This window comes from Gobio gobio (genome assembly GCF_949357685.1).
Source record: "Gobio gobio genome assembly, chromosome: 2".
Lineage (NCBI taxonomy): Eukaryota > Metazoa > Chordata > Actinopteri > Cypriniformes > Gobionidae > Gobio > Gobio gobio.
This window is the reverse complement of record NC_137098.1, coordinates 53335125-53355564: the sequence shown is the minus strand read 5'-3', so window position 1 is coordinate 53355564 and position 20440 is coordinate 53335125. Positions and strand designations below refer to the sequence as shown.

Here is a 20440-nt window from a genome sequence, read left to right as displayed (position 1 = left end):
GGATTAGCCGGACATTTTTTAATAGAACTCTCATTGTATTCGTCTGAAAAGAAGAATGTCATATACACCTAGGATGGCTTGAGTGTGAGTAAATCATGGGGTAATTTTCATTTTGGGGTGAACTATCCCTTTAATGTATGTCGGCTCTATGTCACGCGTCTGTGTGTCGCTGCTATTAGGAGGCTTCCGGTACTGGTGCTGATGCGGAATGAGTCAGGCTATATGATGCTTCTGCTGTCGCTTCCATTTCATCAGCACAAAACAACCAAACATTTCTCCATCTTCCAAGCGTGGATCAAAACATGACAGGCGTAAATCATTTTTGACTTTTACGCGACTTTGATCCCGGCAGGGACCATTTTTACAACACGCCGACTCATCTTTAGCAACATCAGAGCAAAAGAGACCGCCTACGCGGCGCAGTTAGGTTTGCACCTGTTTGTTGTTTTTTCTGTAGAGACGAATGTTTTGTTTATTATTCGACATATTATGTGAATAGTTTATGTCCTTAATTTCATCCAGCGGTTTCTAAAGAGGCTTCAATCCTTTAAAGATTATGGAATCTGCCATTTGGTAGCTTTGAAACGACCAAACAAAAAAACAAACAACGTAAGTAAAGAGCACCGAATAAGGGGTCTTTTACACAGATACTTCTACACAAAGACAACGCTTCTTAAACAGTTGTCTGTTTTGTAGATTTAGAACAAGAAACATTCGTTATTATGACAAGGCCAACGATAGCCAGCTACTGTATAGCCCTACCATCAGGCGAGCCTCAGTCATCTTATCAGGCTTCTTATTTTGTCAATAGCTGTTAACTGATAACTGTTAAGAGTTTGTATCGAGTTACCAACATATCACTAACTCAAATGACTAAAAATTACATAATTAGGCATGAACCTTAAGATTAATCATTTGTATCATTATGTGTAGCCTATATTCTTCCATTCTACTGAAAAAGAGCATGCATTCATCCTAAAATAGTATGGACATTATATGGAATTGGCTTTGCCATTTATCCTACTTTGCTTGTATTCTCCCTATACTTTACAAAAATGTCACATATTAAGATGAACTCTGGGGATAGATAAGTTTAAGCGGTAAAACTTTATAATAAGGTTCATTAGTTAACATTAGTTAACTACATTAGTTAACATGAACTAATAATGAACTGCACTTATAAAGCATGTATTCATCTTTGTTAATGTTAATTTCGACATTTACTAATGCATTATTCAAATCTTGCAAACATAAGTTAATGCACTGTGAACTAACATGAACAAACCATGAACTGCTGGATTTTTATTAACTAACGTTAACAAAGATTAACTAATGCTGAACAGCGGTGTTGTTCATGGTTTGTTCATGTTAACTAATGCATTAACTAATGTTAACTAATACAACCTTATTGTAAAGTGTTACCGTTTAAACCACCAGATGCTTATGTACGCCTTAAAATCAAACACTAAAAGGAATATTTTTGTGCCTCAAGTACCTTCCCACGCAGAGCAAGGATGGAGTTGACTAAGATGATTGTCATGCCATGATCATGTAATTGCTGTAATATTTATAACTACAACATATTCCCAGAAGAGGTTATAGATGAATTACAAAAACGTTAAAGATAACTGTACTATAGTTCCTCCTTTTAATAAGCTGGTAAAGCAGGTTGACATAAAATTGTGGGTGAATCAAATAAAGAATGGTGTTCGTTATTTTCTTTTCTATTGTGTCTTTGGAAACCATGAATAAATGTTTTGGCAGCATCTAATGCACAGTATAATTTCACATCTCTCCTTTTTACTTTGACAGACCTGAATAGAAATGGAAGCAATTTGGCTTTACCAATTTCGACTGATTGTCATCGGGGACTCCACTGTTGGGAAATCATGTTTAATCAGGCGATTCACAGAAGGCCGCTTTGCGCAGGTGTCGGACCCGACAGTCGGGGTGGACTTTTTCTCCCGCCTGGTGGAGATCGAACCTGGGAAACGCATTAAACTGCAGATTTGGGATACTGCAGGCCAGGAACGCTTCAGGTATTGTAAATCTTTATCTTGGATTATGTTACATGAGACCTTTGATTCTGCATCATTTAATGTTCATAGGGATGGTTTACCTCAAAAATTGTTTTAATCATATAGACCCCCAATTCCATAAAGATATACTGTATGTCTATGTAAATAATATCACTGATTATTAGTTCAGAAAGATTTTTATGCTGCTGGGCACACTATTGTACAGAGTCAAATAGTTGCTTACACATCAAAAGAAACATCTACCTTATTAGGTAAACATCTATCTGATCAGGAGTCCTTATCCATCCACGTGATTGGTGTTTCCATGGTATCCGTGCGGATATATTTCTCCCAGCCTTGATGACAGACTGATTCACACGTCACTAATACTTTTTTTCCACCTTAGGTGATTCAGAGACTATGTCTATATTTATTTATTAATAAACACAGCTCAAAAACAGGAAATAGAAATATTTTATGAATCACTGACATCTACAATGTCACAAATGTCTTAAAACTTAAAGTGATGTCAGTAACTCCAGAGGCCCTTCAGCATCCTTCACAGCTCAGTGTGTTCCCAGCGGTACTCCTACACAAGCTCAGACCTCTTTTACAGTCTCACTCTGATGCCTTTTTACAGTTTTTTCATCTACCTTGTTTTCTTCTCTGCTTTCTATTGCAGTTTTACATACATCTATCTATCTATCTATCTATCTATCTATCTATCTATCTATCTATCTATCTATCTATCTATCTATCTATCTATCTATCTATCTATATATTTCAATCTTCAAGTCAACATTTAAAGTCTATTGATACAAAATGTAGTTAAATATAGTTAAAATTACAGTTATATGCATTTCTTTGAATTTCAGTTCATTTTAAAACCACAATGTGACGCAAGTAACGGCAGATCTTTTCTTCCATATTGTGAAGTACATCCGAGCGAAAGAGATCAGGGTCTTGGTTCAATCCATTGTTTGTAGATTGGATAGAGCCAGCTCTGAATGCAAGCCTGCATTCATTTGTCACAAAGAAGTCAGGTCCACTAGAAGATCCTGCTATTCAACCTGTGCTTAAGGTCTGTGTGGAGGACGTGAGCCAAGTTTTCAAAAAATAAAAGAGCAGGAAAGCTTCAGGCTCAGACAGTGTTTCACCTGCCCGAAAAAAAAGTCTGCACAGACCAACTGGCCCCAATCTTCACTCTTCACTGGAGCAGTGTGAAGTTCCCTGCTGCTTCAAAAACTCCCCTATCATTCCAGTCCCCCAAAACAATGGACTTACTACAGACATGCCATTCTCACATCTGTGTTCATGAAGTCATTTGTGAGACTGGTGTTGGCCTACCTGAAGGACATCCCTGGACCCTTGCTGGATCCTCTTCAGTTTACCTAGAGAGCAAACAGGTCTGTGGATGATGCAGTCAACATGGGACTGCATTATATATAGCAAAATCTTGACAGACCTGGGACTTATGCAAGGATCTTATTTGTGGACTTCAGTTTGGCCTTCAATACCATCATACCTGATCTTCTCACAGCCAAACTGATCCAGCTCTCTGTGCCAATCCCAATCTGTCAGTGGATCACCAGCTTTCTGACAGGTAGACAGCAGCTAATGAGACTGGGAAGACTCGCATCCAGGACTCTCAATACCAGCACTGGCGCTCCTCAGGGTTGTGTTCTCTCCCCACTGCTCTTCTCGCTATACACAAATGAATGCACCTCCTGAAGTTTGCAGATAACACCACAGTAATCGGCCTCAGCCAGAATGGTGACTACGCATACATTCAAGAGGTTAAACAACAGGCTGTCTGGTGCAATCAAAACAGTGGAGATGATAGTGGACTTCAGAAGGAACAGCTCAGCACTCCCTCCACTCACCATCATGAGCAGCACTGTGGCAGCAGTGGAGTCATTCCGGTTCCTCGGCACCACCATCTCTCAGGACCTGAAGTGGAACAATCACATTGACTCGAAAAAGGCCCAGCAGATGTTGTACTTCCTTCTACAGCTGAGGAAGTTCAACCTGTCACAGGAGCTGGAGCCGTCGTTGAGTCTGACCTGTGTTCATTTATAACTGTCTGGTTTGGTTCAGCCACCAAATCAGACATCGGGAGACTACAAAGGACAGTCCTGACTGCTGAGAGGATTATTGGTGTTCCTCTGCCCACCCTCCAGGACCTGTACTCTTCCAGAGTGAGGAAATGGGCAGGTAAAATCATCACAGACTCTTATTTGAACTGCTGCCGTACGGACGGTGCCTCAGATCACTAGGCACTACATATAGGCACAGGAACAGTTTCTTCCCACTGGCTATTTCCCCCTTGAATAATTTAATACCTTCCAAGTGGAATACTCCACATTTTTGTGCAATATCCTTGTAAATTAATTTAGTCCTTTTCATATTATTATTCACAATACTGTAAATATGTTCATTATCTGTAAATGTTTATTCTGATTAAACCTATACTTTTAAAAATATTTTTATTATTAACTGTTATTATGTGTGTTGTTATATTTAAATGTGTGTACTGATAGCTTCAAACCAAGGTAAATTCCTTGTGTCCAAGCACACTTGGCAATAAAGGATTTCTGAAGATCCAGTAGATCCAGTCAAACAAACAATTAACATATCCATGGATAAATTGTTCTTCGATCAGATCAGAAACATGCATTTAGAAAATAGAGGAGGTGAATTTACAATTCATAGCAAATGTAGCACTACCTTACATTTTAATTGCATTTTACCTCAATTCAAATTTAGGAACATTGTTTCATTCTGTTATGCTTTCTCCAGGTCTATTACCAGAGCCTACTACCGTAACTCTGTGGGAGGTCTGCTGCTCTTCGACATAACCAACCGTCGCTCCTTCCAGAACGTTCACGAGTGGCTAGAGGAGGCACGCAGCCACGTGCAGCCCCACAGCATTGTCTTCCTGCTAGTCGGCCACAAATGTGATCTGGAACCACAGCGTCAGGTGAGCCGACAAGAGGCTGAGAAGCTAGCGGCTGCGTACGGCATGCGCTACGTGGAGACTTCAGCACGTGACGCCATAAACGTGGAGAGGGCTTTTACGGAGCTTACACGAGATATATTCGAGCTGGTAAAGAGCGGGGAGATTACCATCCAGGAAGGCTGGGAGGGAGTAAAGAGCGGGTTCGTACCAAACGTGGTGCATTCGTCAGAAGAAGTGACAAAGGGCGATCGTCGATGTTTCTGTTGAGTCAGCAATCACCACCATGGTACCTACCAAACCTTTGGGGCCTGGTGGACAAAAGAAACGCTTCCTCCAATCACAGGGTCAGTCTTCAACTCCCTGATTATGACATCATCAACCCCTTCCTGCCTGCTGAATGCCTAATCGAGTCCCATCATGCCCTATTGCTTCACTTTTCTATACTACTTTTCTCATTTCCCTAATCACACAATCTTGTATACGGCCAAACTGAACTCTATTGACTGCTGAGAATGTAAGGTTAGTAAATAACTAATTGCAGAACGCATACTGAAAAGGCCAGTCAGAACTATATCTGCACTTTAACTGTATCTGCACACCTGCCATTCATTCTATTGAGCCACAAAAGTTAAACTTCCCAAATGAAGAGGTTTTATCTTTGGACATCTCCTGTATCCGGGACTAAGCTCCAGGTATGTTCTACTGGTTTTATCACGGGAGAGATAAAAGACTAACAGAAGTTTAACGTGCTTACTTCACAGACGAATGCTGGGACACCCATTTCTGGTGACTCAAAAGATCTCAGACTTGAACAAATATGATTGCTGGAGGTGTGATGTGTCTGATTATTGACTTTTAATATCACGAAAGACAAAAGAAAGGAGATATACTGCAATATACTACATGAAGAATTCCAAGACTGAAAAAAACATGATCTGTAATGTTTCAGAATAATTCCCATATCGCCGAATTTTAATTGTTATTGAAGTGGTGTGAGATAAGTATGTCACTCAGATGGTATGATAGTCCATCATATCACCCAAGAGGTTTGTTTTAATAGGGCCCTATGAAATCCGTTTTATTTTTTCCCAAATTCCGTTTTATTTTTTCCCAAATTCCGTTTTTTCCGTTTTAATTTTTGCTAATTCCTTTTTTTTCCGTTTTAATTTTTGCAAATTCAGTTTTTTTTACCCTTAACTGTTATTTTAGTCGTAAAAAGAGTGTTTTTAATGTTAATATAATAGAACATAAAACATAAAATAGGAATGACAAACATCAAACAGGTAACAAACATCACATTTACTTTTCAGGACAAATACTGCAACATAACACTGCACTCTAAGCACTTCAAGTCACAACTAGATATTAGTGCTGTGAATTGATAATTAAAAAAAACCCAGAATTAATTGCATTTTTTCTGTAATTAATCATTATTAATTGCAATTAAAAACATTGGAGTTTTTAATATTTTGATATTGTAATAATTTCAGTTACTCTCCAAATTAATTTAGAAACAATTTAAAGACAGCATATTTTAAATGTGTGTTGTAATGGCATCTTTTTATGAATGAAGGCCAGTATCACTGATATTAATGTCTATATGAAACATTGATGACGTTACATTACAGTATAACTGAAAGCTCCCGATTTCACCATTTATAAGGCTTTAAAAAATAACTTTTAATTTAATTGAACTTAAAACAATCTTTACATAAACCCATTATAATAAATGTTATATTTACCTGTGGCCTTCCCTGTCATAGTCTACACAGAAATTGAATAAAGTTATCAACACCTTTCTTAACTGCATAAATAATAAGTGAAATATAGATGAATCATCATTAAAACTACAATCTTCTGTTCCCGTTGTTCTTTGAACATCAATGACAGACATTATCAGTGCTCCTGTCACTTTAAGAACAGCCGCTTCTGAACATGATGTGGATAATGCTGCCTTCACGTGCTATCGGAAATTTGATGATTCCGACTTCTGAAGTCGTGATTACGAGCGCATTGCATTCAAGTTTCAAAATGTGAGGGCGTTCATGTGCAATGTTTACCTAGGAAACTCGTATATTACGATAATTCCGAGAGCACGTGAAGGCAGCATAAGACGCGCTGATCCGCGCATCTCATTTTCTCTCAAGTTCATTTAAGGCATTATTTTCCATACAGTACATTGAAGTGCATTAAAAACAAGGCAAAATACAGCAAGCACTACCTGAGGGAACTGCTCGGCTCTGTACTGAGGGCGGTGTGAACGGGGCTTTAGCGTTGAGTTTCTTAACTTTTCCGCTGATGAAAGCAGAGCCGTGGTGAGCCGCTTCACCATACTTTCATTGTTTTGAAGGCGGAGCTGAAATGACGGGAGGGGTTGTGTCGCCCAGATTTGCTTCCCCCGGTCTGCATTTCCCCAGACATGCGTTCTTCTCCCACACAAAACCGCATTTCATTCCAAATATGTCAAATTCCGGGAAATTCCGCGTTAACAATAGATTCCGCGTTAATATGCCAATTCCGCGATTCCGTCCGCGATTCGGTGATCGCGGAAATCATAGGGCCCTATTTTAATGATCTAATGCGAAGATTCATAAGGGACTACTGAAAGTACATCTATGAGCCCCAGATGGATTTTTCAATTTGTGCATTATTTTACAATTAATAACATTTCACTTATCACACATTACCACAAGAGGCCTCTGGTGCGCACCAGAATTACAAATAAACCTTAATCTGTTGTACTTAGGTACATCTTTTACACCTTTTATCCCAAAGAGTGTTTCTGATGTTACAGCTTGTGATTGTACTATCTAATGTGAAAAAAGCAAGCTCTTCCTTTAGGTTTCCACACTGCCCAGTGAGGGCCTTTGACCCTGTCCACATTCACATAAACTGTATCCATAGAGCTTGCATCGCCATGTATTTAACCATTCCTTTATTCATCTAACATCTTTACTTTTTGAAATGACTTGTTCTTCGCTTTCACTGTCATCCCTAATGAAATAAATCCACACCCACTTCCTGAAATCTGATTGGAGATGATGTGTCAATACTGTCCATAACTGTGCACAACTGGCTGAGGTGTTAATGTCACATTATTGGATAACATGAAGCCATTTCTAAACATGGCTGAAACAGGGTCTCAGGGAAGGACCAAAAGATTTTGAATTGTGATGACCACTCGCTCGCTCTGTACGCTTTTTGATGCTGGTGTGGATTTGCAAGGACTTGCTGTACAAACACTACTGACTCTGTACCTCTTTATCAAGGGAACTTGAAATGTACTACAGATTAAACTAACATGTTGAAAATGTTCTTGTTGTATATTGTACAATACATCTACATTCCACCCACTATATAGGGGTCATATTACAGTTTAATGAGGATATTGTCAGTTCAGCAGTTGTGCTGCTCAAAAAGAAGGCAATTGAAAAGCAATAGAAGTTTAAGACAAGTGATTGCCAAAGATTGAAAGAAAGGGACAGAATTGCAGGCACATATTTAATTAGTTACACTCAAAGCTTATTCATCTTGCTCACTGCCAGAACCTCAATCAGACGAGGAATTATAAAAAGCTACGCAGATTAAAACACAGACCAGCTCATCGATTTTGTGCCTTTTCTCAAACCGCTTCATTATTAGTTCCTTGTTCAGTGTTTAATGGCTACAATGTGACAAATGAGCACAGATGAAGGACAAGAAGTGAAAAAACAGGATGAAAAGTAAAGAAAGGAGGCTGATGAATGAAGCAAGATGTCCCCCTGATATTCTGCATGCTGCATTTTGACAATGATCTCACCAAGATATGGCAAGAAAAAATCCACAGAAAGAAATAGGAGGACCATAGGAGTTTAGGTTTACAGTTTAGCTTTAACAGAAGTGAAATTGCAAATGTTTACCAAACAACAAATGAAAGGAAAAGGGCACAGAGGAAGACAAATGTGTAGACCCTGTGGAGAGAACCCCCATCTGAAAAAGCTAATTCTTCATCATAAAAAAAGAAAACAAGAAACCTACCATTATTACTTTTGTTTGATGTTTTTCACCTTTTTACTTGAAAAAATACTTTAAAAAGTAATAAATCAACAGATAACAGTAAGTGTTGGTGCAAACAGATACATGGGGGTGAATTTTCTGATGGGGAAGGAATTCTGGTGGGGTGGGACCAAACTAGGTCTCCATTTCTAGGACCGCTCAGCAGATTTGAGGAGGTTGTCTTTGCTCCTTCTCTTGACATCCCAATTGTAAACACGTGCCATATCTGTGATTAGTGGTTAAGGTGTATCTGAAAACTTTGGAAAGTAATCTTTGCTTTTTTTCCTTACTCCGCAACCTGGAGGAACATGTTTCGCTTAGAGGAGTCAACAAATCTTTCACTAAACAGATTCTAACAGGTGGCGAGAACAGGTGGCACTTATGATCTGTATCCGATTTGCCTGAAAGAGTTCTTTCTTGAAAAACATCTACAGATGTCATTCCATAAAAATAAAAAACACGACAGTTTGCTGAGGCAGAGAATGTGATGTAGAATATTCCTAAGCAAAATTCATATAATTCACTCAATGACCACATAACCAACACTACATGCACATAAATATCCGCATTGATAAATATGAACAGTTTCAGTCACATTACAGCCCTGACAAACACAATTATCCCTTTTCCACCAATAGTTTTGGAGCCAGTAGATCTGTCCAAAGCCATGTTTCCATCAAAAGTTGCAAATTTATCTTGGGTGCAAAATTGTGGGATGGTTTTCATCCCATGTGTTCAAGAGAACAAAATAGTCACTTCCTGGGAAATTGGCACAAAATATCTGTATAAAGAAATGGAAGTTGCTGCAATCGGAGAAGCCACTGTGGCTCTTTTTTTCTACATCATAAATGACTTGCAACTCAGTTGCATTCAGATGCCTGGTGTTTGGGAATGCAATCATGCGAGATGCTTCTGGGAGGGAATTAAACCAAATAATTTTGACGACAGACTTTAGCTCAGACATTCCAGAATGACTAAACCAACATTTGAGATTCTGTGCAATGAAGCAGGTCAGTCCAGTTATCTATCACATCCACTGCTGAAGTCATTTTTTGTTGTGCAGTGAGGAATTTATTCAGTAAATGTGTTTTCATCGTAGTTTATGTGCATGTCTTATCAGATTAAAAAAATGTTATCCGCCTCAATTGAGTGCATACTAGGTTTATGCACATTTTTAGAATGTATGCGCATCATGGTGGTTCCATCCAGCGTTTATGTAATATCCCAAAATGCGCAAAAAAATAGGTGGATGGAATAGCTCATCTCGTTCACAACTGGCCTGCATTTCCACTGATTTGAGAGCCTGATGATGTAATTGACATGACTGTCAAGTCATACTCATAGCTTTGAGAACATTTTACCTACTGAAGTCATTAATTCGGCATCTTTATGCAATCACAAGTTGGCTTTTGAGGTCACAGTCAGAATGTATAAAACAAAATGAATTTAACCATGCCACACATACGATATTTGTAAATAACAAAATAAAACAAAATAAATTGTGTTTTTTTGGTGGAAAAGTGTAGAATGGACCAGGTTGGGCACAAACCAGCACTACTAGCATCATCACGGTCTAAAAAAGCCTATGAGAACACAGCTACATCTCATTAATTTCAACCTCAATGCTAAATTTGAACAAGATTTATTATTATATATAGACAATAAAAAGCAACAAAGGGAAGTGTTTTAATGCTCTCCACATCAAATCCTGATAAGTCAATACTAGGGCTATACCAGAATATTCAAATATTCGTTCGGAGGGTTTGTATTCGATTTTCAGTTTTGGAATTCGAATATTCGTTGTTGTTTTTTCTTCCGCACACCTGGGGCCTGTACCATGATGGTAGTTTAACAAACTCAGGGTTACAGGATTAGTTTCGAGTTGAAAAAACCAAACCAATCTATTCAGGCTTTGTTGGTCCCATGATGCTGATCCTCAACTTTCTCTGTCAACTCAGGTTTTGATCCTGAGTTTAGGAGTTTAGCTGTGACATCAGCAGTGAACAGCCAATCACATGCTGTGGATAGATTCACTTCTCACGAGCGAAGCAGTGTGATTCACTTCACTCTTCTGCAGAATATACATGATTGAAAAATATTAAGAATTTAAACAAATTTACACAGAAGAAAAGAGCTGTCGAGGACAACTTTAAGAAAAATCTTATACGTCAATGCAAGTAAAAGGTATGAAGTTAGTTTAGTTGATATATAGAGAGAATTGAACATTTATGCTCACATGTAATTTTTTATAGATTTAGTTATTGAATTTAAAGCTTATTTGTATGACCTTTATATAGGCTATTTATTTTAATATTAACAAAATGCATATTAATGATTGATTTCCTAAAATTATACATGTGTAATTGATTAAGGGTATAATAATTACATAAATTATTTTTAAATAATTCAAAATTATTATTATTATAAATAAGCATTGTTAAAAGCCAGAGGCTTAAGTCTTTAATAGCCATTAGCTATGTAGTGACCTTTAATTTGGAGTAGAAAAAGGGGGAGTGACTTTATTGCATCAGATATGTGTCACCTTGCTCACAGCTGATTGGTCCAATTTCAGTTTGAGATCTCTTATCCAGAACATAACCTGCCCTGGAGCAGGTTAGCTGTGGAGCGTAAGTTACTATGGAGATGAACACAGCTAAAAGCCAAACCACTTTAAATGGTACCTTAAACCCAGGATTGGCACAAACTAAGCTTAAACATATCTGGCTAGCCAGCTAAACCGGCTTCATGGTATAGGCCCCTGGCATCCCCATCAAAACGGTTCTCATTCACACTTGAATATGTTTACACTATAAAATCTGGCGAAATACAATACACTTTTTGTTTTGTTTTTTTACAATTATCTTATAGTCTAGCCGACAGTTGAATAGGAATCCAACCTTGTTATACTCTTAAGGCCCGGGTATACTTCACTTACCGCGCCCGGACGCGTCACGCGCGCAGCCCTGTCCGCGCGTCTTTCAAAGTATACTACACAACGGATGCGCGCGGATGATCGCATTCGACACATGCGCAGTAAAAAAGTGTCTATGCTCTACCAGACATCGGAGGGCAGCACTGAGTCCTGTCATCAACGGGACATTCGCTGGGCATGATCGGAGAAGAATTGTAGTGCATCCACCATTGCAACATAGTTTGGAAGAAACACTGAAGGATCAAAAATTCTCTCTTTTTTCCAAGCGTGTTGTTTTTAAACCGGTCTTTGCACACTCTTCTTCGACGGCTGAACACTGTGCTCAATACTGTGCGTATTGCCACCTAGTGGACTCTTCTGTACTGCTGGCGCATGCGCTGTTGCACGCGGACCGTCCGTGCGGTCTGAAAATTTGGGCTGCGCGCGGACGGGGTGTGCGGCCGGCCGCGAGCCCTCCGAGTGACGAAAATTACGTCATGCGGGCGGTGCACGAACGCAGACGGCCGAAGTATACCCGGGCCTTTAGCGTTCCCTGCAACAAAGTATTATCTGTCTAGATCGCACAATTGCATGAGCTTATATGGAAGAAGCGCATGCCTGAGCTTGCATTTTGGGTTAAGCTGCGTTGGTTTGACATTGTGGAAAATAGAATAATAGAATCAAAATGTATTAGCCTTTTTACCTGTTAGGGATGTGAAGATGAGAACATTTTCCCTCACCGTCACATTACAGTGCTTGTGCACTGTGTTGCCATGAATGAATGAGAGTACGAATTTTAGTTTCGGTTTTGAATTAGCACCAATTTGGCTGCGGGTTGCTTGAATTGTGGGTTCATTATTTTATTATTCTTAATGAAAAACAAAACAACAAAACTGTACAATGACAAACTCCCTTAAATAGGTGCTTTTACATTCAGTTCAGCTCCTCGCTCTCGTGATGGATGAAATCTGACTCCTGCTGCTAGTTTGCTGCAACTCTCGTTCGGCACATGCAGCACGTTCAGTTTTTAATTGTAGTTAAATGGTTCTCTAACTAAGAGGTGCTGCGGTGGGCAAGTGATGTTAACGGTTTTATGTCTGAACCATAGACTGTAAAAAAATATGGACGTAGTGTCCATGATGTCACCCATAGGATTCTGATGAGCCGTTCTGAAGCGCAAAGTAAGGACGAGATGGCCGTTGCCATCTTGGCAGCGCGTCAGTCCTGGATAACAGAAAATGGGCAAAAAGGCAGGACGTGGGTGGAGCTGAAGTGACGCGATGACTAACAGACAGCAGATAAATGGCTATCCACTTGTCACTCGAAGTGGCCACGCCCTTAATTATGCAGAACTTCAATGCTTTATATAATGTAAACGACTGAAAAAAATTCACCCCCTTACAGTTGTCATGAAGGGCAAAATTAGCCGTATAGACCAAAACCACAATTTGTACCAGGCTGTAAACATGTTTTAATCTGCTGTAAAGTTGGCCATTTTAACATGGGGCTCAATGAGATTCTGCTCCCTTCTGGAGCCTGTCCCTAGCGGCCAGTCGATGAATTGCAGTATATGTCACTTCCGTATTGGCTTCAAGAGAAACTGCGGGAGGTTGCCGCTTGGCCTGAACACTAACATCGACTATCGCAGCAAGCCTAATATTACCCGTTTACATCAATCTAAATTAATTTACTGCAAAATAGAGGTGCTTGTTACTGGGCCGTAACAGACCGGTGTGTTTTGTATCACTAGTGCAGTGTTCGTTCTCTGAGCATATAAGCCCTGCCCGCGTGAGGCGCGCCGCTTCAAGATTCCTGCCTTTATTAGAGAGAAGAATATGTTCAGCCTCCTCCCTCCGAGCCTTCGAATATTCGGTGTTGATTATTACTGAAGCTTCGAAGCTCAAAAAAATGGTATTCAGACCAGCCCTAGTAAATACTGAACAAGTTAATCTCTTTCACATACAGACTGTTTTCACTGGGATACTATAAAATAGCTCTTAAGAAGCAAATCAGCTATTTGAATGATTTCTGAAAGACTGGAGTAATGACTCCTGAAAATTCAGCTTTATCGTCACAGGTATAAATAATATTTTTAAAAGATATACAATTATTTACTTTTTTTGATCAAATAAATTCAGCCTTGGTGAGCACAAGAGACTTCTTGAAAAACATTAAAACATCATACCGACACCAAACTTTTGCACGGTAGTGTACATATTTGACAAACTCTTGTACACTCTGATCTGACGTTTACATTGACTTATATATACACATTTTCAACAAAGACAATTATTTAATTTAATCAAAAATTAAGACTTTCCATAAAGGACTAATCAAACACAATGAGCACTATGAAAAAACAATTCATTCAAACCTGATTCCTATTTGCCATAGTTTAAGGATACTGACTTCAGTGGTTGTGAACTGATCTCTGAGGAAATCCAGGTCCTCTTCCAGAGAATCCAAATTCCGAGAAGCTGTAGCCAAGTTTTTTTCCAACAATGCCTGAGCCTCATCAATATCATACTCCAACATGACATTAGCCTAATGCACAAAAACAATAAGCATGGCTATAAGCAAATTATCATAACAATTAAATACATGTTTATACACATTATCAACATCAAAGCTTTCAAGCCCAAAAAGTTACTTGAGTGCTTGTCATTTAGCAGAAATATTATTTCGAAGCAATTAGCTATACGTTTCAAATGTGCACATATAGACAGTAATCGTCAATGAAGTCAAAACAGGAATATTAAGGTCAACATGATATGGTGTTCACAAATCCCTTCTATTATGTGATGCAGTGAGACAGGCGAATTAACAAAAAATAAATTAGACCAGCGCTTGATTTTATCTGTTGGGAAATTATTGGACGCGGAGAGTAGTATCTATATCACAGATGGTTAAGAAAGTAAATTGAATTCATTTATTTCATGTTGACTATAAATACAATGAAATACAGCAGTCAACACTTACCCCCAGCCACAAACACACTTTATCTGTGGGTGGGACAGAGGCCTTGCAATAGACGTTATCAGCCAACAGAAAATGTGTCTCCATGGGATCTGTAGTGTCCTGTGATTGGGTATACATAATTCAGAACAGAAAAATAAACAAAGAGATGACAGTGCAAGAGGGATTGAAAGTGACAAAGAACAAAACACTTGCTGCATCCCCTTTCAAATACTATCCATACTAAATAGATTTGGAAATTAGAATTAGCATGTCCCTAATCATAGTATATGAAAATGAGTATCCCAAAAGTACACAGATAATGAGTGGATATTTGAAGTTCTGATCCATGCACACTAACGTTTAATATCAACCACAACCCATTGCGCTTTTGACTTTGGAGGAGACACAGGAATAAAAATTTTTTTTAAAAAGGGAGTCAAATCTGTATCTCCCCCATGTTAAAATGCCCACCTTTACAGCTGAAAAAAAACAGCCTGGTTCAAAAAGTGGTTTTGGTCTATACAGCAAATTTTGCCCTTCATGACAACTGTGAGGGGGGTGAACTTTTTTTATAACTCATCCATTTAAATTATATTAAGCCTTAAAGTTCTGCATAATTAAGGGCGTGGAAACTTGAGTGACAGGTGGATTGCCACTATGGTTGAGCTAGGCGTGTGTGGTTTCAGCAACTAGTCACCTCAGCTCCACCCACGTCCTGCCTCTTTGCCCATTTTTAGTTATTCGGGACTGGTACGGCAGCAAAGTTCCTTGATCATTACACAGGAATGAGAGAATAGTTCCTAGCCATATCGGGAAAATCGCAACTTTTCATTTTCCGAATTAGCACACAATGTAACGATACACTATAGGTGGACCTACAGTGAGGAAAATAAGTATTTGAACACCCTGCTATTTTGCAAGTTCTCCCAATCATGGAGGGGTCTGAAATTGTCATCGTAGGTTCATGTCCACTGTGAGAGATATATTCTAAAAAAAAAAAATCCAGAAATCACAATGTATGAATATAGGCCAGAAACCTGACTGATCTAGAGAAGATCTGTGTGGAGGAGTGGGCCAAAATCCCTCCTGCAGTGTGTGCAAACCTGGTGAAAAACTACAGGAAACGTTTGACCTCTGTAATTGCAAACAAAGGCTACTGTACCAAATATTAACATTGATTTTCTCAGGTGTTCAAATACTTATTTGCAGCTGTATCATACAAATAAATAGTTTTTAAAAAATCATACATTGTGATTTCTTTTTTTTTAGAATATGTCTCTCACAGTGGACATTCACCTACGCTGACAATTTCAGACCCCTCCATGATTTCTAAGTGGGAGAACTTGCAAAAGAGCAGGGTGTTCAAATACTTATTTTCCTCACTGTATATTAGGGCTGGGCAAAAAAAAAAAAAAAAAAAAAGATTTTTCGATTAATCGTTATTTTAAAATGTGGTCGGTTCAAAATCGATTCTCATAGGCCACGAATAAATTTTTTCCCATATTTATTACCGCAAACATTGAACACAAGATTAACGTAAATCTAATTACTAGTCTTCTCCACTAGATGTCACCTTCTTATTTGCCTTGCGCGATGTTACAAAGGAGCGAGAGGCGCGCCTGTCATTCATTCATTCATTCAGTGCTTAAATAGCAGCTTCCAGTGTATTGTCGACATTTGTAATGCTGAGGTGAAATGCTACAAATCTGCGAAACCATTTGATGAGACCCAAACGTTGCAACACCCCCACAGCCAAGTACACAACTAGGCCTGTCGCGATAGTCAATAAATCAATTAATCGCACGATTTTAAAAAAATGAGCTCGATAATTTTTCACACCGTGAAAGGTGTTTGATAACTATTACATTTCTGTATATGTCTAACATGGAAGGCACAGGTAAAAAATATATATAAATTATAATGGGGTTATGTAAAGATTGTTTTAAGTTCACTTAAATTAAAAGTTGTTTTTTTTAAAGCCTAATAAATGTTAAAATTGGTAGCTTTCAGTTATACTGTAATGTAACGTCATTAATGTTTCATAGAGACATCAGTGATACTGGCCTTCATCCATAAAAACATGACAATACAACACATTTAAAATATGCTGTCAATAAATTGTTTTTACATTAATTTGGAGAGTAACTGAAATTATCACAATATCAAAACATTAAAAACGTATTAATCGTGATTATTTACAGAAAAAAAATGTGATTAGTTTTTTTTTTTATCGATTCCCAGCACTATCTAAAACACAATCATCCGTTGCAGTTTTCCCAACTGTTTATTCAAGTGCATTTTTAGTTAACAGACTGAGAGTCCATTGCTTTTTTTGTTTTGTTAATTTATTGTGGATATTTAAAATGCTTTCCGTTTTCATCGTTTATTGCAATAATTTCTTGGCCAATTTATCGTCCAGCAAAATTTGTTATCGTGACAGGCCTATACATAACCGCTAAAAAGAGATCACAAAAGCGAATGTTTGCTTTGCATTATGATCATTGTATTAAACTTGAGCGTTCACTTAAGCACGTACGTTAGCCATTATAGACATATTCAAATCAACTGAGTCAATAGACAGCGCAGGACCAATAATTCAAACCTAATAGCTTACATAATAAACAGATTTCCTCAAATAAAAGTAAGTCCACATAAGTCAGCATGTTAAGGTATTGTTGTTCGCAACTACTTGTGTCCAGGTAACTGCACACATGACGGTCGGCATTGTATAAAATACTTCTCAGATAAAAATTTTTTTAATAAAGTTGCATCAAAATTGTATTGTATCTAACACAATTGTATGCATTTGAAATACAGAGATGGGTTCAGTTTTAATTTACAGTTGTGTGGCTCTTAATTTATTTTGAATTACCCACTTATACCCACTTATACTTACTAAACTTATGTTCACTGATCTTTTTTTTTATAAATATTGCATTTGTTTTAAATCCATTTTCATTTAGTTGAATTAAAAATCGAATCGATTTGAGTCAATACCCAGCCCTAATATATATAAATATATATATATATTATATTATATTTTATATATGTATATTTTTTTTATATATATATTTGCGCATGCTGCTACATTTCTCTCCAATACAGTAGAAAGAATTGTTGAGTAGCATAAATTAAATAAACTGAAAATTGGAATGCGTGTATGAGTATGTATACAAGTCACAATCACAATACAAAAATGTAGCGACAGATCACAAAAAAGATCTATAACATCCATTCAGAAAAAAAGAAAGGGTGAATTCTCATTTCATGTCGACTTTAACTGTGACAAGACAATTGACAGGCCAGTTTACAGTGACAGGATGTGACAGCGCTGTCCATTAAAAACACAATTATGACATATAATAGTAGTATTTTCCTAAACTTGCCTACTCATCTGCTACACCCTCGTTTCTTATCAAATATAGTACACGCTTTTAGGGCACAGTATAAGTAAGAGAATTGTGATGGGGCAACATTTAGGAGCAATATCCCATCTATTCACATGAATGATATATGAAAGTTAAAACTGATCTTAAATGATGGATGGGCTTACCTTCTTTTTCTGCATGTGCCGTAAAATTTCTAACGTCTGTTTGATTTGTGGAATCTGGCTTTTCAACCTGAGACAGACAAAGAAAGTCAGCAACAATATTTTATGCTTACTAATAAGTCAGATTTATTAAATGCAGTTGTAAATCACTGTTTATTTGTTCCTTATAACAAAAGCACGACAGACGGTTACATTACAATGCACGGAAAACAATTATACCGACACAGTCTGTTACTGCAAAGCATCCTTTAGAATTGACACAAACTAATCATTGCCTATTACTGTACACGTAAAATTAATCGTAACCAAACCTGAGTTTCTTTTGAGCCAGATTGAGCTCCATATATTTATATTTCTGATATTGTTCATCCAGCTTCCTCAACACGGCGTCTGCTGTGTCATTGCCCGGCTGCTTCATGAAGGCATCCACATCTTCCTACAGAACCACAGTTATAGTTCACATATCATTTATGGCATCTTATGGGCTTTCTTCATGAATTTATTTTATCGAGTATTTAAATACTGGTTAATGATGTGTTATGTGCCCCTCAAAGCTCACTGCAAGCAATGCCTGCAGCCTTATAAGGAGAAGAGCAGGGCGCTTTCTACTTAAGAAAGCCGTTTAAAAACCAACACAACAATACACAGATTTCACGGGAAACTATCGACAGTACGTACATATAAACTAACTATATTAATATTACCACTGACCACAAATATTGCTTCGGGGATTCCTAGGTGTTTTTTCTTATTTGCAGCTCCTGCATTGCCACTCTCTATGGTCGTCGCCATTTTGGAGAGACTTGCGGCTCTTCCTCTTGACGCACGCGCCCGTTGCTCTTACGCACGCACGAGAGCTGTGCCAGCATAATAAAAGTAAAGGAATCTCCCTCTAAGCCGGTGATGTATTTTAAGGATCACCTATGTTTTTTTTATTATTATTATGTGGTCATCTTCTTGCTTGAAAATTGTGTTTACGTTCACATTCAATACCTTATTCAAATTCAGTGAGCGTATGTTATATACGCTTCGCCAAACAAATCAGCCTGCAGATGTCAGTGTTGCCCAAACGACCTCGAGAAAGAGCACGAGGCGCTGGCCGTGACGTATGCAGTTAGTGGTACGCCATAAGTTGTATCTAATACATTTATTTGAAATGGAAAAAAATCGATACAATGGCCATTTATCTTCAATTTGATTTTAATGATATTGGGTGCGTCTCAATCAGCTCCCTAGTTCAGTAGTCAGGGAATGTGTCAATGGGCTGACTCCCTGATCAGTGCCCTGACTACTGAACTAGGGAGCTGATTGAGACACACCCCTTGAGTCAGATCTCTGTTCCGCATACAGACACGAGTGTTTTGTTGCTGCCACCATCGGTACAGGCCTTGTGCATGTTTGTGTAAGTGAGTCTGCGCAGTGCGCACGAGCAAGTGTGTGAACTAGAATAGGAAATCAGAGTTTTTTTCTTTTTTTAATAAACATTAACATTAGGCCCTTTCGATCAATTGCAAATATCGAATATAAGATACAATTATGCATATGAAGTAAACCATAAAGAACAGTAGCCCAAAAAGAGAAAAAAAAACTACAAAAATAAATAGGCTTATAAATAAAGGGAATTTGTCCAAAAGTTTTTTTTGTAACTTTTCTTTATCATATAGACACATTCTTTTCGGGTTTTATGTCAAAGACAAGAATTCAGTGTTGGGGGTAACGAGTTACAAAATAACGGATTACAGTAACGATATTACTTTTTTGGGTAACGAAGTAAAGTAACGCATTACACTAAAAATATTGGTAACTACACTACTTTACTAGACTATAGGAACGCGCTTTCCTGCGTTACTCAAGCCGTGTTTGCCTGTGTGTAAAGATCTGATATGTTTAAGTGCTGCGTGCACCGTTGCCATAGAGCAGTGTTTCCCAACCCAGGTGCCGTCTGACAAGAGCAGGGGTGCCGTGTAAAAGTCCTTCAAATTCTCTCTTTGTAAACTTTGTTCAATTCA

The 20440-nt window shown here is 38.1% G+C and overlaps 2 protein-coding genes across 3 annotated transcripts; one reads left to right on the top strand and one right to left on the bottom strand.

The window, feature by feature from the left end:
* Window positions 1-191: 191 nt before the first annotated feature.
* rab39bb (RAB39B, member RAS oncogene family b) lies at window positions 192-9024 on the top strand. Of its 2 annotated transcripts, none has more exons than XM_079842216.1 (4): window positions 192-427; window positions 1813-2039; window positions 4818-6027; window positions 7536-9024. In XM_079842216.1, the coding sequence occupies exons 2-3, from the start codon at window positions 1825-1827 to the stop codon at window positions 5242-5244; spliced, it is 642 nt and encodes a 213-aa protein (XP_079698342.1). In that variant the 5' UTR covers window positions 192-427; window positions 1813-1824; the 3' UTR covers window positions 5245-6027; window positions 7536-9024. The 2 variants fall into 2 exon arrangements, with proteins under 2 accessions (XP_079698342.1, XP_079698341.1); XM_079842215.1 differs by having other exon boundaries at window positions 204-609.
* vbp1 (von Hippel-Lindau binding protein 1) lies at window positions 5816-19753 on the bottom strand. The gene is made up of 6 exons (XM_079842234.1): window positions 19143-19753; window positions 18743-18867; window positions 18435-18501; window positions 14903-15001; window positions 14329-14467; window positions 5816-9238 (listed from the first exon to the last, which is right to left on the bottom strand). The coding sequence occupies exons 1-6, from the start codon at window positions 19221-19223 to the stop codon at window positions 9162-9164; spliced, it is 588 nt and encodes a 195-aa protein (XP_079698360.1). The 5' UTR covers window positions 19224-19753; the 3' UTR covers window positions 5816-9161.
* Window positions 19754-20440: the final 687 nt, after the last annotated feature.

Excerpts from the sequence above, each read along its gene's own strand:
- rab39bb (XM_079842216.1), top strand. The coding sequence starts at position 1,825 with ATGGAAGCAATTTGGCTTTACCAATTTCGACTGATTGTCATCGGGGAC. Across the intron at positions 2,040-4,817 it reads GCAGGCCAGGAACGCTTCAG|GTCTATTACCAGAGCCTACT; the intron begins GTATTGTAAATC and ends TGCTTTCTCCAG.
- vbp1 (XM_079842234.1), bottom strand. The coding sequence starts at position 19,223 with ATGGCGACGACCATAGAGAGTGGCAATGCAGGAGCTGCAAATAAGAAA. Across the intron at positions 18,868-19,142 it reads TCCCCGAAGCAATATTTGTG|GAAGATGTGGATGCCTTCAT; the intron begins GTCAGTGGTAAT and ends GTGGTTCTGTAG. Across the intron at positions 9,239-14,328 it reads GTTCACAACCACTGAAGTCA|ATATGGCACGTGTTTACAAT; the intron begins GTATCCTTAAAC and ends CACTAATCACAG.